The 15129-nt window shown below is 41.9% G+C and overlaps 2 protein-coding genes across 2 annotated transcripts; both read right to left on the bottom strand.

Moving 5' to 3' along the window:
• Positions 1-414: 414 nt before the first annotated feature.
• Positions 415-2282, bottom strand: nol12 (nucleolar protein 12). The gene is made up of 6 exons (XM_079564935.1): positions 2081-2282; positions 1786-1891; positions 1666-1714; positions 1056-1201; positions 874-977; positions 415-757 (listed from the first exon to the last, which is right to left on the bottom strand). The coding sequence occupies exons 1-6, from the start codon at positions 2188-2190 to the stop codon at positions 571-573; spliced, it is 702 nt and encodes a 233-aa protein (XP_079421061.1). The 5' UTR covers positions 2191-2282; the 3' UTR covers positions 415-570.
• Positions 2283-3198: 916 nt separating this feature from the next.
• srebf2 (sterol regulatory element binding transcription factor 2) lies at positions 3199-14785 on the bottom strand. Its single transcript, XM_079564290.1, has 20 exons — positions 14454-14785; positions 11622-11986; positions 11039-11231; positions 10220-10383; positions 9987-10139; positions 9528-9803; positions 9322-9436; positions 8968-9119; positions 8689-8893; positions 8383-8558; positions 7803-8052; positions 7545-7714; positions 7198-7369; positions 6999-7116; positions 6794-6903; positions 6588-6720; positions 6011-6182; positions 5430-5606; positions 4753-4864; positions 3199-4538 (listed from the first exon to the last, which is right to left on the bottom strand). The coding sequence occupies exons 1-20, from the start codon at positions 14539-14541 to the stop codon at positions 4324-4326; spliced, it is 3516 nt and encodes a 1171-aa protein (XP_079420416.1). The 5' UTR covers positions 14542-14785; the 3' UTR covers positions 3199-4323.
• Positions 14786-15129: the final 344 nt, after the last annotated feature.

Below are 15129 nucleotides of genomic sequence, written 5' to 3'. Positions count from 1 at the left end.
GTATCAGTGGTAGCCATACCGGCTCTCCGTTTCCTCGGCTGTGGCTTGGATGCAAATACAGACTTTGATCCAAAATGGAGCTGGTGACCAGCCCATTGCTCGAGTAAGCACCTGTATTAAATATCATGGGCTTTAGAAAGCGAAATGACACGCTCATGGTAGTGACAGCTGGTATCCGCTGGCTCAGGTGAACGTAAATAAATAAACACTGCGGTGGGAGGGGGGCAAATACATTACAATGGACATTGTTAAACAGAAATTCACAATAACAATTCACAGGTGCCTGCTTGAGCTTACTCACAGATAATGAAGAGCTGACTCACAGGAACTACCAAGTACGGAGTTTCTGGAATAATATACCCTTATAAAGAGAAAGCAAAAATACCCAGACGATCAAAGTTAAAAATTCTTTGTTTAATTGTGGCTTTTAGTTTGAACAAATATACTACAAAGAAAAAAAAAGGTATGTTGAAATTTTACAGTTGGCAGCTAGAGTCAGCGAGCAATATTTACACACTATATTGGAATAAATACTCCAATGTCCAGCAGTGAGCTTTGACACAGTAGCCCTCAGTCATTTAAAGGCCCTTTCTTCCCTGTTCGATGGCGTCTCTGTCTCTTCGTGGTTCTCCCACTTTTGACCTTCTTTTCCGGCTCATGGACTTTTTTGTCTGCTATTCGGCCCCTGCCTTGCTGCTTTCCCTTTTTCTTCTTCTTGGCAGTAAATATGCTGAGTGATGCCGTTAGAGAGCGGATCCTGAGAGAGAATCACACGACACAGCTGAATATTCTTGAGCAGAAGGTGAAATGTGCATATGTATAACAACCCAGTTACATGGGTGTAACAATCAGTTGAAAGGAAAGTAAACATACTTTTTATTGAGGATAGGGTTACCCGCTTTTTTGGGCATGGGAGCAGTTTTCTTTTGCTCTTCTCCTTCTTCTTTTGTTTCTTCATGGTCTCTTTCTCCATTGATCTGTGAGCAGAAATCCTTATGACTATTGTGCTCAGCAGGTCGTTAAAGCATGGAAAGGGTTTCACAAGTAACACTTACCTGGTTAGAAACACCACCCAAAAGGTGAGACCCTGTCAGATCAAGGTCACTAATTGTCGTCACGGTAACAGTGTGATTGGGATGATCATATTGTACAGACTCTGTAGTTGCAGTTATTGCGTCCTCTAATTCATCTTTATCCTCCTCTGAAAATACAACATGACAATTTGAAAAAGGCATGTGATTGAGATTAAAAAGAGGCCAAATCTTTTCAAAGCCTAACCAAAACCTTTTATCTGTTTAACTTGGAAAACCAACGCAGATATTGTGGGAAATGTTTTCATATAAATCTCAATGCATATACAGTAGGATACAATAAGAAGAGTCTGTGCCCATTTTCATAGTTATAGCCATAGAGCTTTGGTAATGTATGTGTCATACTGTACATGACAGAATGAATGCACACAGGTGAGATTCCAACTTGAGTCTATGTACAATACACATGCTGTCCTTATATTTTAGCAGGGTAAACAGTTCATCATTTTAATTTATTTGGTGTAAGTCCACAAGCTGTTAAATAATACAACATCCACCTTAACTCTAGATTTCACTTCGATCAACTTGTAAAAACAGAAGAAAAAAACAAACTAAAAAAACAACTTAAACTTACCAAGTGCCTCTCTTCTTTCAGACAGCAGCTTCAAGTATTCCTTATGCCTCTGAAACAAAACAACAGTTTCACCGGATGCTCAAAAAGCATTTCCCACATACATGTTCTCTAATGTCTTACTTCTTCTCGGACTTTAATTTGCTCATCCTTGATTTTCTTCTTTATTTCTTCCACTGCAGCTTTCCTTCTCTCCACTTTCCTCTTGTGAAAACCGGTGAGAAATTCTCTGATGAAAATGCAATGAACGACTTAATTGTAAACAAACGAACAACAGCAGCATACTAATTACAACTGAGTGGGCACTACAGCGCACGTTTCATTACAAGCTCTTTAGAGTAAAAATCAACATGTTACGTTCTGGCAATACTGAGCTTTTTGACTGCAGTTACATGATTGTTAAAACGAAAATACTTACTGTCGATCTTTCTCGTCAAACGTGACAATGCATTTATTTTCTCTCTTTTTAGACCCTGGTTTGAATTGAGACTTTTGGGAAAAATTCTTATTATTCTTTTTATGCTTCATTTTTACCAAAGCTGTAAAATATATTTTCGCACGTGAGTTTAGTTTACTCCGAGCAACTTCCGCGTTGTGCGCGCGGTCCGGGTGAAAGCGAGACAATACGCAACAAAGGTTCCGCCACGCGGAGTTTGACCTTATTTCGTTTGCAGTTAATTCAGTATATAATAATAATAATAATAATAATAATAATAATAATAATAATAATAATAATAATAATAATAATAATAATTATAATAATAATTATAATTACTATTATTATTATTATCATTATTATTATTATTATTACTATTATTATTATTATATCTTGTTTACTATCACAATAATAACAATAGTACTAGTTGTTATAACATATGATGATATAACAATTCTGGCATCTTATTATAGTTATTATAAATATTATTATAACTATTATTATTATTTCCATTTTTTTTATTTATATTTTTCAATTTTATATATATATTTTAATTTTTTATTATTCCTTGCTGCTTTCTTATAGACATTATCATCTTTACAACTATATTTGTGTGTGAGCATTATTACATGGTTGGTGTATGTGCCCTATTCTGTGTAGTGCATTAAGAAACCAGGGTGTGGACCAGTTGAAAAGGGGGGGGGAGCCCCCATCCGACTAGTCCCACTCGGCTACCCTCATTGAAGATGGATAACTCCTGTACGACTGAGAGCCTGCACAGACATGCACTGTACCATATCAACAGAAAGAATATATATATATGTTTTTTTACAAATTATTTTTTTTCCTCTTCTAAAAGTAACAAAGAGAAATCCAGCCAACATTTTCTGTTGTTTTATTAACATAAAATGCAAAAGCGGCAAACGTATTCATAGTAAGAAAGAAATGGGGGAAACTCATATTCCAACTGTAAAGCTGCGCTATATAATTGTTTTTTTTATTATTTTCTCTGTTTAAAGGGGCAGCCTATGATACAAGTTCATACTTGCATGAACATAAATGTTTTGTACTTTGAACCCAATTTTTTTTAACCTGGAAAACAGCAGATTTCACTGTCGTTGTATATTAAAGACATGGACTTTAAGACCTTTATAGAGAAGCTTGTGTATTGACACAACATGAACAGTAAATAAACCATGATACACAAAAACTGCAGTGCCAAAACACATACAATTACAAATAAAAAGAGAAAAAGACATATACATATTTCAAGACACTCCACCAATGTCGTCTTGAATATAGTAAAACAATAAAATATAATATTTCAACATATTATCAAGGCAAGCTTGAGGGGGGGTCATAATATACACAATATTTTAAAGAAATCCTTTTCCCAGCTGCATTTGTATAAACCTAAATGACCTCGGCTGCCTCAGATGAAGTCTTACACAGTGACAAAGAAATATTTTTATTGACATGTTTCCGCAGTAAATTAAGTCATCCTGTTTGTTTTAAGACCTTTAAGAATATTTACACTATATACACACATTTGTAGGTGTTAAAATATCTGATTCAATGTATTCATTGTTTTTGCAATGTTTTAATCAAGTCCCTTTCCTCACACAATAAAATTGCCACTGTGTGCAATACTTTGACAGTGCTGTTTCCTAACATAAAAAAAAGAATATGCTTTGCAACATTTGTTGTACCAAAGCTGCACTAAAATAAAGTGTCTGTGTAAAACCTTTTTTGGTAATATGGGTGTGAGGGTGTATCCATTTTGATCCTTAGCACAATGCTGGCTTTGTACAGTATGAGGTAGATAAGAAGAGTCACTACATTAGCACTGCACAGAAAATGCTAATCTGCACAGCAGTTTTTGAGATAAAACCTTTGTCAAGGCCAGCACTGAGACACTACACGTACTGTTGCACTAAAATTTATGTAGTGATTGTGCAGCTTGGTTTTCCACCTCTAATGAAGGAACATTGTTACTTTTCATTTATTCAAAGAGTGTGGGATAATGTTCTCTACCCCATTTAAGGCCTATTCAACCTGATTTTCCTGATTGTGGAGCATTGTTAAAAATGGGCAAACAGTCAAATGTGGCACTATTTATGATCACCAGGTGGGGCTATGGTGCAGCTCTAAAAATATATTTAAAGAATATTTACAGGCAATAATGAGCCAAGGTCAGAGACTGGTCAGTGCTGTCATGGATACGGTCAGGAGGCGGCAATTGTGGTCCCCCCACTTAGGCGCAGAAGGATTTGCTGACAGTCCTGAAGTGAACGTCTGTCTCCTACTCTTTCCAGGGTGCGCTTGGCCTCAGCCAGCAGGCGAGCACGGTGCCCAGGTGGAGTTAGAAGAGGCATGGGAAGGTGGCGGCAGGCCAGTAGGATGGCATGGGCCCTCTCCCTCTCCCCCAGAACACAGTCACCTGAGGAAAGGGCAGATCGGTATGTTAAAAACACCCAGTAATGTCGTGAAGACAAAATTACATGTGCACCTAACTAAAAAACAACAACAATAGAAGACAATGATTCATAAATATAACAGAACTACTTTAATTGACTTAAACGAAATGATGACAGTAATCTAAACGGATTCACTTACAGATTAATTAGATTATTATATTAAAGGGTTTGTAATACCACTTGAGTAGGAGCTGTTTGCTCTCCTTCGAAGATTGTGCTCTAGTAGTTGGTGTGTCCGTGTGGGACTGGCCCCCGCCATCAGTCTAACGGTGGTCTCATGAAGAAAAACCTGGCACAGGAAAGACAACTTGAGCATCATTCATATTCTCTCCACATAGCTGATGCACAGTCAATTTAGACCTATGTTATATTCAAGGATGCCACTGGTGATAACACTCTCGTAGCACCTTAAATACATTTTTATTTGTTAGTGCTTCAGGGCATAGTGCAGCAGGAACTCATAAAGCAATGATGCATTCATAGTTCATTCCTGCACATGTCAAAGCATAAATGTTGTACACAAAACCTGGTGGTATTAGCAGTTGTTTGTTTAAAGTCATAATGCTTTTTGTTTCTTGCATTTGAGCTTAAACAATCATACCTTTGTCTCCCTATTAACCGGTGCTACACACATGACTGCCATGGGAAGTTCTTGCTCAGATGCACACATTTGTTATATCACAAAATTCCCTGTGTCTGGAGTGAGGGCGGTGATTAATTAACCAGTAAAGGGGGATTGGTCATATATATTGGCAATGGATTTATGTCATAAAACTTGATGCAGGCGCCATTTTTGCACACAGTCTTTCTCCCCCCCCCTCACACTTAATTAAGTGTTGTTGTTCACGTTATACCTTGTGCTGAGCTTGTCTGTAACACTGAGTGAGCTTTCTGAGCGCACTAAGGTCCTTCTGAAACCCAGGAAGCATTGATGCAGGAGAAGGTGTTGGTTCTCCATTACTGCTGCCACCACGCTGCCAAAGACTGGTCCTCAAGGTCAACAGAAGGTCGCAAAGAAGAAGCTCCATGCCCTTAGGAGAAACAGACATAATGACCAGTTAGTGTGTGTGGACTTAAATATTCATATCAATCATAAATGCATAATTGAGTATTGATTATTTCAAAGAAAACCCAGCAGTCCCCGGCTTTAGAAGGTGAAACAGTGGGGTGTCAGTGGAGCGTGCAGACTGGGGAGGCGTCTGTATTGCACTGCAGGCACATTGCACTCAGCTTCAGAATCATGCAATGCAACTACAATGCACCACAGCCACCTCCGGCCACCCACATCCGCCACACTCACACCCCCACGGCTCCATCCACATGCACTAGAAACCACCAGCTTCCAATTGTCCAAACATGCATGATTGAGAAGGCAGAAGAAATATCAATAGGTGAAAAGGAAGTAAATGAGACGATCGCAAGAACAAAAGTGTACCTTGTGTAAATAGTTGCCGGACTGAGTCAGAGGCACCGAGATGCTGGAGCGCAGGTAGCTACTGGCTCTCTCACAGTGGGACAGGCAGGTGAGGAGGCCATCGCCTTTCAGAGGGGACAGGCTCATCTGAACACACTTACAGAGCGACAGCACTGCCTTGGGGAGAGGGTGGCTGTAAAGAAGACAAAGAATTACTTTATTCATTTCAATATTTTGTTATGTAATTCGCAGTGTGAACAGAGAAAATGAACATAATTGTCTGACATTCTACACTATATTAAAATATAATTTAACGTAAACAATCAAGTCCCGCCTCCCTCCCTTCATGATTGAACCAGACAGGCCGGTTTACAGGAAATCTCGACTCATGGGTCAAAGTGTTGGCACCGGGGATTCTGATTAGTTGCTGAGATCAATTACATATGTTATGTCAATTGGCCCAGGCGGTCAATTATACACAATCTATCAAATTTGTAAAACATTTAAACTTACAGACTATCACTTTAACTGAAATGTGTTTTTACTAATTATCACTTTAAACCAAGAGCTCATATGTTGTTATTTGTGACAAACTTACTCTAGTGTGTGCAGAGCTCTGGGCATGCGCTCGGCTTCAGCCATCAAGGACTTTACTGTAATATCGTCCCCCTGCAGCCAATGAACAGCAGCTTTTAAGACCAACGCCCACCAGCGACTCACTGGGTCCCCAACTAAAAACCACAGAAGAAAAACAAATTGATATTGTAATTTCTCCATGGCAATTTGGCAACACTTTGGTCTTACCTGTGGTAATGGTGTGACCTGGGGGAGTGGAGAAAGAAGGAAGAGGTGAAGATGACTCTTCAGTGCAGCTGTTCAGCAACTGGAGAAACTCTAGGGCACCAGAAAACTCCCTGAAACAGTATTTAAAAAAAACATGAGATCAATATAAATAAAAAGATAAATGAAATGAAATGATAAAATGTTAATAATCATTTCTTGTCATTACCCCGACTCATTGTTGCGTTTATCCACATCTAAGTCGGTCTGTGGTTGTATGAGGGTGTGAACTGCTCTCTCCAGAAGCTTCCTGCAGAAGCCGCGGTGCAGCTGGGCAAGAGGGTCAGCTAGAGTATAAGATTAAAAGCAAATGTCAAATTAAACAGAAGAAGCAGAGAGTTCATTTTTTTGATTTCACTGTTTCCTACCTGGGTCCCTCTGAGACGTGTACACTCCATCATCACCGTCAGACTTCACTGACCAGTCACAGCTCAAGAAGAACTGCCTGCCCAGCGGAGTGAACAGCCAGCGCAGCGAGTCAGGGATGGACTTAGTCTCCGATTGGTTTGCTACACTCTCAGCACAACTAAGCAGAAAACTCTGAGAAACAAAAACTATGCATTAAAAAGCAGAGTTTATCTGCAAAATGTACATGCTTCATTTAGGTAACAGGCAATAATGCGATAACTTTTTACCCTTGTGGATAAATGTAATTTGCACTTTAACCTCTAGGTGTCACTAACATACCATGAACAAAGCCCACAAACAAACTTACTGGCAGGAAAGTGAGGTGATGACCCAGAACAGTGCGCAGGGCTGTAGCTGCAGTAACATAGATCTGGACAATCTGACCAGGCACCATCTTGCCTTGGGCGCTCTCACTCAGATTAACGGCGCTGAGGGACAGGGAGACGGCCCACCAGCTGCTGCGCTGAGGCAGCTTTCCTACAAGAACATGCAGCACAATGCAACAATTAGAAGAGAATTGTGAATTTAAATACTTACTCCCCTAGATCTGCAGATGAACACTGACCTGTGAGTTGGAGCTGGCTCAACCGATGGTAAACCAGTGAGGCATCTCTTGCACTGGTCCTGGCCTCATCCCCCTCATGCTTGCCTCCAACTTGGTGCACCAGCCAGCCCAGGGGAGTCGGCCGATGTATGAAATAGCGAATGAGATTCCAGGAGAGCGAGCAGGCCAGGTCGAGATTAGAGGACGGCAGAGCTCTGTTCAAAATGGACAGACTGGTTTCCAAACTCGCCATGGCCGCGGTGTAATCCCCCTGTGGACAGACACGTCAAGAGAAATGGCCGACTGTTTAGTATTCAGTAAAGGCTGGCAGCGGAGGCAGGGGGCTGAGTGATTTGAAGGTCAGGCTTTAGATGTGAACATTATTTGAACAAGAGCTAAAAATAAACCCATGCCGTGAACAGCGGGCAGAACTGTGGGAATCTTTTTCAAATGGAGACATAACCACTGATGCCAGTCCCCAGGGACACAAGAAGAGACAGGCTGAAGATGTGTTGCTATATTTAAACTCTGCTACCACACCGCTACCTCGCGATTCTGTTCAGTTTAAAGCTCAGAGGCAGTATGTGAACTCCGTGCTTACTCTCTTGAGGTGTAGATCTGCTTGCTTGCGATGCCTCCAGAACGACACCGATTTGGGGGAGTGGAGGGGTGTGACAGGTTCCCAAAGGTACAGCACTCTGGCACAGCCCCACACGGCCCCCACCCCACTTAAGACCCAGGCCATCACCCATGGCAACAGGCAGCGCAACCAGGACCCTAAACAAAGGAACACACAGAAGGTTTTCAGACCTCTTTGAATGATTTCTAAAAATATATACATGTGATTAATAATAATAACGATAAACTAAATTTGACACTGATTGCGCATTTATGTTCGTCTGTTTACCAAAGTCCTGGGTGTGACTTGGGAACCAGGAGAGCGTCCTGGATGGTCCGTGGCCCAGAGTTAGAGTGCTGGCCCCTGCTGTCTCAGCCCCCAGTAGAGAGGGCAGAGGGTTGAGAGACAGGCAGAAGAAGGTGAGGACGCAGAGGAGCAGGCGCGAGCCATCCATGACTCCCACTGAAGAGGGGGAGTCGGGTTCACTCTTCATCTAGCAAAAAGGGACCAGGTATTATAGAGGTTGAATTAAACAACATTATCCCGTAACTGAACTGGTTATAGTACCTGTTCGTGGTCCATCAAGGGGCTGCCAGGCTCAGAGTCCACACAGTAGGGCGAGAACTGAGGAGGGGATCCAGAATCTGAATCTGAGGCTGGGGGAGACATCATGACGATTTCCTGTTTGAGCTCCATGTCTTCGGACAGCGACAGCGGCTCTGGGAAAACGGAGAAGACATCGTTATAAAGTCGGGGCGAGGTCCATGTCCCGTAGTCGGAGCTCACTGCCCACAAGCGTACTATAGAATGCAGTTACTGAACTTTTATGTTTTTTAGCCGCTCTGTCCAAACTGTGAAGCCATGTCTTGAATGTAAATGACGCTGTATAAATCTATCCCATTGCACCAAACGCATACTTACTGTTCTTCTGGTTTGCCATCTTCAGTGCCAGGTTCTCCTGCCTCAGTTTATGGTTGACCTGTTGCAGGTACTTAATGTAATCGATAGCTTTCCTCAGAATTCCTGACTTGTGCATCTAGTAAGAAAATACAAAATACCATTCATTCATTCATTAGCACTTGGCGTTTTTTAAATTCCTCATTCCACACACAGTTATCACAGCTGACCTTGGCGTCGTTGCCCATGACCAAGTCTCTGAGCTCCATGATCTTGTCATTGATGGAGGACCTGTATCGTTTCTCAATGATGTTGTGGGTGGTCCTCCTCTCCCCCTCCTTCACCACTCCTCCCTGGACTAGACCACCAGCGCTCATTTGGTCCAAGCTGGCTCTGGAGATGCTGCCGCACTGTCCCGAGCCATTTTGTAGCTGCTTTATGGGCAATTTATCCCCTCCGCCCATCACAACTGGGACTGTGGTGAGGATGTTGCTGCTCATCAAAGTCTAAGGACATAAAAGGCAATCATTTAAGAAGGTGTCAACTATTCTCTGGTAAAAACATCGTCTAACTTGTAATATGTAAAAAGAGTAATATTAAAAGAGCACAGCCGTAAGAACTTACTCACACACTATCAAAATTGTGACGTTTCGGACATGGATAAATAAGTTGTAATTGCAGACGTTTACCGGCACTTGGAGAGCAGTGTTCTGAATCGGTGTTGTCAAAGTGGTGATCCCGGTGGGGCTTTGCATGGTCGATAGGACCTGAGTCCCATCCGGTTTGAGTGTCGTAAGCACCAGGGAGTCTGTTTTCAGAATCTGAGGCTGCTGCACTAGGACCTGAATACAAAACATTGCCCCACAGTGTTACGATCAGACAAAAACAGGATGCGCCATAATGTGAGGTCGCCCTCTGGTACCTGTTGCACCTGTTGCATTTGTGGTTGCATGGTGTGGACTGCAGTGGGCGCTGTGGAAAGGGTCTGTATGGTCTGCCCAGCTTGGGTGAGGACACGCTGGTGTTGGATGGTCATTGGCTGAAGCTGTGGTGATGTCATAATGCTCTGAACTTGAGGTTGGAGGACTGCAGATAAGAGAAATCAGACTGCAGATATGATTCAACCATTTTAGCAGAGCCTACAAATAATGATATGGGCAATAAATAAAATTCTTATTGTGTGCCGTAGCCCAGTTAGCCCACGACCTCAATGCTTAACGCAGGGTTCTAGACTGTTTTTGTTTAGAGTATGCGAGTAACTAATAGGTAGCTGCCGTTTGTCAAATGTTTTTTGGATGGGTAGTGCCCCTTCTCAATGGTCCTCTCTCACAGCAGCATCAGTCAGCACACTCCCTCTCATTTCTTAATCCTCTGACTGCTCCCTAACACTAGATAAACCTTATTCATTCTAATTTATGCTTTGATCATCACGATTTGAATCTCATGGTATGTTGTAGCGGTTCACCTAAATATTCCCAGTCACTGTGTAATGATTATTTTTAGTTTGAAACAACGAGATTAAATATGTACTTAATAACAGTTAAAAACAACCTAAGTCTGGGAGGTGACCTAGGCCCTTTTTTTGAATTGCATTTTAGGCTAAGAGGCTTAAAATGAAAAAGTCCTACTTATCTCATAATACTTTGTTATTGCAAAATCATATTTAGACCAATGGCATAGTCCTAGAAAGAAAGCAACCTAAATAACTTCTATTGTAGGGATGAAGTCATGGGTGACTGACCTTGGAAGCTTGGGGCAGGGCTCTGGTGGCAGAAGACTTGGTTCTGGATGAAGCGGGACTGTGTTCCATTAGATGCAATCATGACAGTATGAGGCGCCTGGGTCTGGATGGGCAGGGCTGTCTGATTGTGCGTTTGGACTAGAGTATGCACGGGAAAGGTCTGGGTCTGCATTGGAATGCCCTGTGTGTGCATCTGGAATAAGAAAAAAACAACAAAATAATTAAAATAATTACCTTTACTTAACTGACCAGACATCAACAATCATTTCACACAGCTACTTTAGAGCTGTAGATGCTTTTGCAACGACTGTGTGATTTTCTCCAGGGAGGAAATAAAGCCTCATGTCTACTGTCTATTTCCGTCATATTTTTGACCAGTGAGTATGGGCATAATTCCTTGACAGATTGTCCTTTGACAAATATTTTCAATGTCATGGAACTTTTTAATGCAATGAGCCAATTATATACCATCATAGTATCCCGTCAAAATATTGGAACCAGAAAATCATTGCCAAACCTGAAGAGCACATTTGAACTCATTTGAAACCCTCTTGTATGGTCGAAAAGCACTGGTCATCTGTACCTGGATGGTGGGCTGTGCCGTCTGCTGCAGCTGAGGTTGGATTTGCTGGATGGTCGGGGGCCTTGGCTGAAGGAGGGGGGGGCTGCGCGTCACTTGCTGTCCCGATGAGACCACTGTAACAGGGGAGGGGGTCTGGGCGGGCGTCAGGGGAGGGGTCAGCGGCAGAGCCTGGGGTGACAGGGTTTGTGCCGGCATCATGGGCGTAGCGGAGGTTTGGAAGACCGTGGGGGCAGGGGTATGAGGGGTCTGAATGGGCTGGGGAGTTTGATGCACTGGGGCTCTTTGGGCAGAAACGGCTTGGTTTATCTGTTCCTCAAAAAGATCTGGAAAGTCCCCCACTTGGTTGTTGACAAACTGCAGCATTTCTGAAAAAAAAAAGAAAAGAAAATAGCAAGAAAGATTAAGAAATGCAATATAATGTTTTGCAACGGTTCATGAAACATAAAAAATATATTCAACAGAAATCAAGATCTAGCAATAAGCAACAAGTTTGCTCTATTTCGATACTATCCCTGTCCTATTATATCATCTCTCAAATGCAAAACACGGCACAAACGTGAATTTCTATACCTTCTTCTGCCTTATTGTCCTTGACAGAAAGGTGTCAAGTTGATATGAGCTGATACAGATAAGACAACTGCCTGAGAAACCCATGCCTTGGCCTTGAAACTCTGAAGGTCCGGCGGCTACTGTCTGAGCATGAAGCAAGTGGCCTTCACCATTTAGCCTTGAAGAACCTCTGTAGTAATTGGAGCAAAGTGGAAAATACCATTTGTTTATGGAGGGAATGTGATAAATAATACAGTTTAAATAAAGACGAGCTATATGTGCAGACTCTTTAAGCAAAAGTAACAATGTGAGTTGGTCCAAACAACTACCATCATAAAGCTGAGAACCAGTTAACACACTGACTTTTCCTGTTAACGTTGTGGTTTAGATGTTCTCAATGATGCATCGGTAATAGGGCTGTATGATTTTGAAAGAATATCTGATTCAAAATCATGCATCGGTAATAGGGCTGTATGATTTTGAAAGAATATCTGATTGCGAGTAGATTTATGTTTTACAAGTGAAGATTCAGTTGACTGTGCGCAGCGTGTACATCCAGGAACATTACAACATTTGAGAGGAGACCGAAAATGAAAAATGAACTGCTAAACTAATAAAAGGAATTACACATCAGAACATGTCGCTAGGTCTTCCCGATTTGTTAATTGCAGCCATTTCATGTTCGGCTCCAATTTGATTGTGATTAATTGTAGGCACGGAAAAATAACAGCCAGTCCCACGAAAAGGATCAAAGGGATTTACTATATAATGTGGCTTTTATGGCTAATTTCATTTAGTCAAAATAAGATGATCTCTGATGATTGAGACAGAATGAGGGACGTTGAGTGAGAACTGTAGTATAGGCCATTTTTATATGATGGTAAAAATATGTTTTAAACAAATGAGGATTAAATATAGTATATCTACAAACATGCAAACTATACTAAACCAAAAAAAAGGTAATGTAAAAATGTCCTTCCTTCCATGTGGACGCAGAGCAGCCACATGCCTGTAACTGGCACATTTAGCTTTACACATCATGCATCCAGTCCCTCATCAAAGCTGACAGAATAAGCGCTTTCATGAGGCAGACTGTCTACAGTAGAGTGTTTTGTAGATGGTGTAGACTCTACACCATCTAAAAAACACTCTGCACGCCCCAGTGAGTTTGGCTCATAGAAGGGCTTGATCAATCAAAAAGGGATGGCTCTCTCAGCTCACAGCAAAGAAAATACGTTGCATAACAAGGGGCCACAGTTGTCTGGGGCTAAGCACAATGCTGTACTGAGTGCAGTGCTGTGTGCTTATACAGGTACATAAGAAGGATATTTCTGACATATGATTTCTTTCCAAAGTGTACAGGGTAAAGTATCCAGAGTGTTTGCCCATTTAGTACAGGGTAAAGTATCTAGAGTGTTTGCCCATTTAGTACAGGGTTTGGCAGTTGGTATTGTGTTTTTTTTCCTCCATCCAAGAGTTCAGCATCCTTGTGGAAATTTTAAAAGGAATTGTCAATATTTTCAGCCTTTTTTATCGTACGTTAACATGACTTTGATTTCTAATTTGTATATTAATATTTCACACAATTATTTAGGGTGCTGCAGGCTCCATGCTGGTCTGCTGGAGGGCTGGATTATACTCCTGAGCCTGACATTAGCTACCACGGCTTTACTCAATGTAGTCCTATATGGGCCCCTGGAGGTTATCGGTCTGGGGGGCCATATGAGGTAGGTTAAAGGTAGTCTGTTGACAGCAGAGTGTCTAAAGACAACTATCATGACCATATTTAGGCGTGCTGCATATTGTTTTGTGTGGGGTGATTCCTAAATCAACACTTCCTCCTCCTCTTCACATCATGATCAACCCAGTCCGGTGACTTTGTGTGGCATTTCAGCTCTAACAAGAATCTGGTGACAGCCTGGCTCTGGGTCAAAACAGTCTCCGCTTAGGGCCAAAGCTTGATGCTTTTCATAACAGAGTTGCGTAAAAACGCACTTGCAACGGGTTCACAAAACGTCTTTCTTACAATGTATAGCATTGATATATGAATTTATTGGGTAAAATACACGTAAATACTGTTTTTGCTTGGCTTAACAAGCTCTTCACTTCGCGACAGTTTTAATCTCAAAATTAACCTAAATTGAGAGTATACAGTTACAGTGGACCTACGTAGATTTACATCTTACTTGCTCTTCCGTTCAGCAAAGCGAGCGGAAATAACATGTCTCGACGAGATCACACCATTAACTCAGCTGGAAAATACTGTAAAACAAGGACACTTACCGTCAATATCACCTAATGTGAATTCATCGCCTAATTCAGCCAAAGTCGGGTCCATGTTCACGGACGGGATGTATTCTCCACCGTCCATCCTGCCAGCAGCGGGTCGCCTCCTCGGGTCTCACCCGAGGGGAATACAACAGAATCCACACACGGTCCAAAGGCGTAGCTGAACAACTCAAAACACAAATATCACCTCCACGCGTTTATTGTTGTCTGAACAAAGCCCAAAACACACCCGTGCCTCAAAGGAGGCCGCCTTCACAGCGATAAACTCATTCACAGGGATATGTTTAAGTCGACGCCATCTTGGTTTACGCATATTACGTCATTCCCAAACAGACTGGGGCACACACAGAGCGCGTGGATTGGTCCGCAGTCTCCTGTTGTTGTCATGAGACCAGTCACCACCGCCCAATGGGACAGCAGCGCTTACCGTGGCCTGATAGTGCGTCAACCATCAGAAGCTCCTGCCGCGCCCCCTATCTTTATGAAAGGAACTAGAGCCCTAGAGACGAATTTCGCACCTACGTACACTGGAAAGCTACGAGAACAGGCTTAATTTATAAGTGTGTTTACAACAACAGCAACATAAAGCTAGTGATGCACAGTAGCTGGTATTACCTACAAGAATGCAGTTGTTACTTTGTCAACACAGACTATGATTACATGATATTTA

Source organism: Gobius niger (genome assembly GCF_951799975.1).
Source record: "Gobius niger genome assembly, chromosome: 10".
NCBI lineage: Eukaryota > Metazoa > Chordata > Actinopteri > Gobiiformes > Gobiidae > Gobius > Gobius niger.
The sequence above is the reverse complement of the archived record's forward strand: the minus strand, read 5'-3'. Positions and strand labels throughout refer to the sequence as shown.

Excerpts from the sequence above, each read along its gene's own strand:
- nol12 (XM_079564935.1), bottom strand. The coding sequence starts at position 2,190 with ATGAAGCATAAAAAGAATAATAAGAATTTTTCCCAAAAGTCTCAATTC. Across the intron at positions 1,892-2,080 it reads TTTGACGAGAAAGATCGACA|AGAATTTCTCACCGGTTTTC; the intron begins GTAAGTATTTTC and ends CATTTTCATCAG. Across the intron at positions 1,202-1,665 it reads TGAAAGAAGAGAGGCACTTG|AGGAGGATAAAGATGAATTA; the intron begins GTAAGTTTAAGT and ends TTGTATTTTCAG.
- srebf2 (XM_079564290.1), bottom strand. The coding sequence starts at position 14,541 with ATGGACGGTGGAGAATACATCCCGTCCGTGAACATGGACCCGACTTTG. Across the intron at positions 8,559-8,688 it reads AAGTCACACCCAGGACTTTG|GGTCCTGGTTGCGCTGCCTG; the intron begins GTAAACAGACGA and ends TCCTTTGTTTAG. Across the intron at positions 6,721-6,793 it reads AGGTCACACCATTACCACAG|TTGGGGACCCAGTGAGTCGC; the intron begins GTAAGACCAAAG and ends TGTGGTTTTTAG.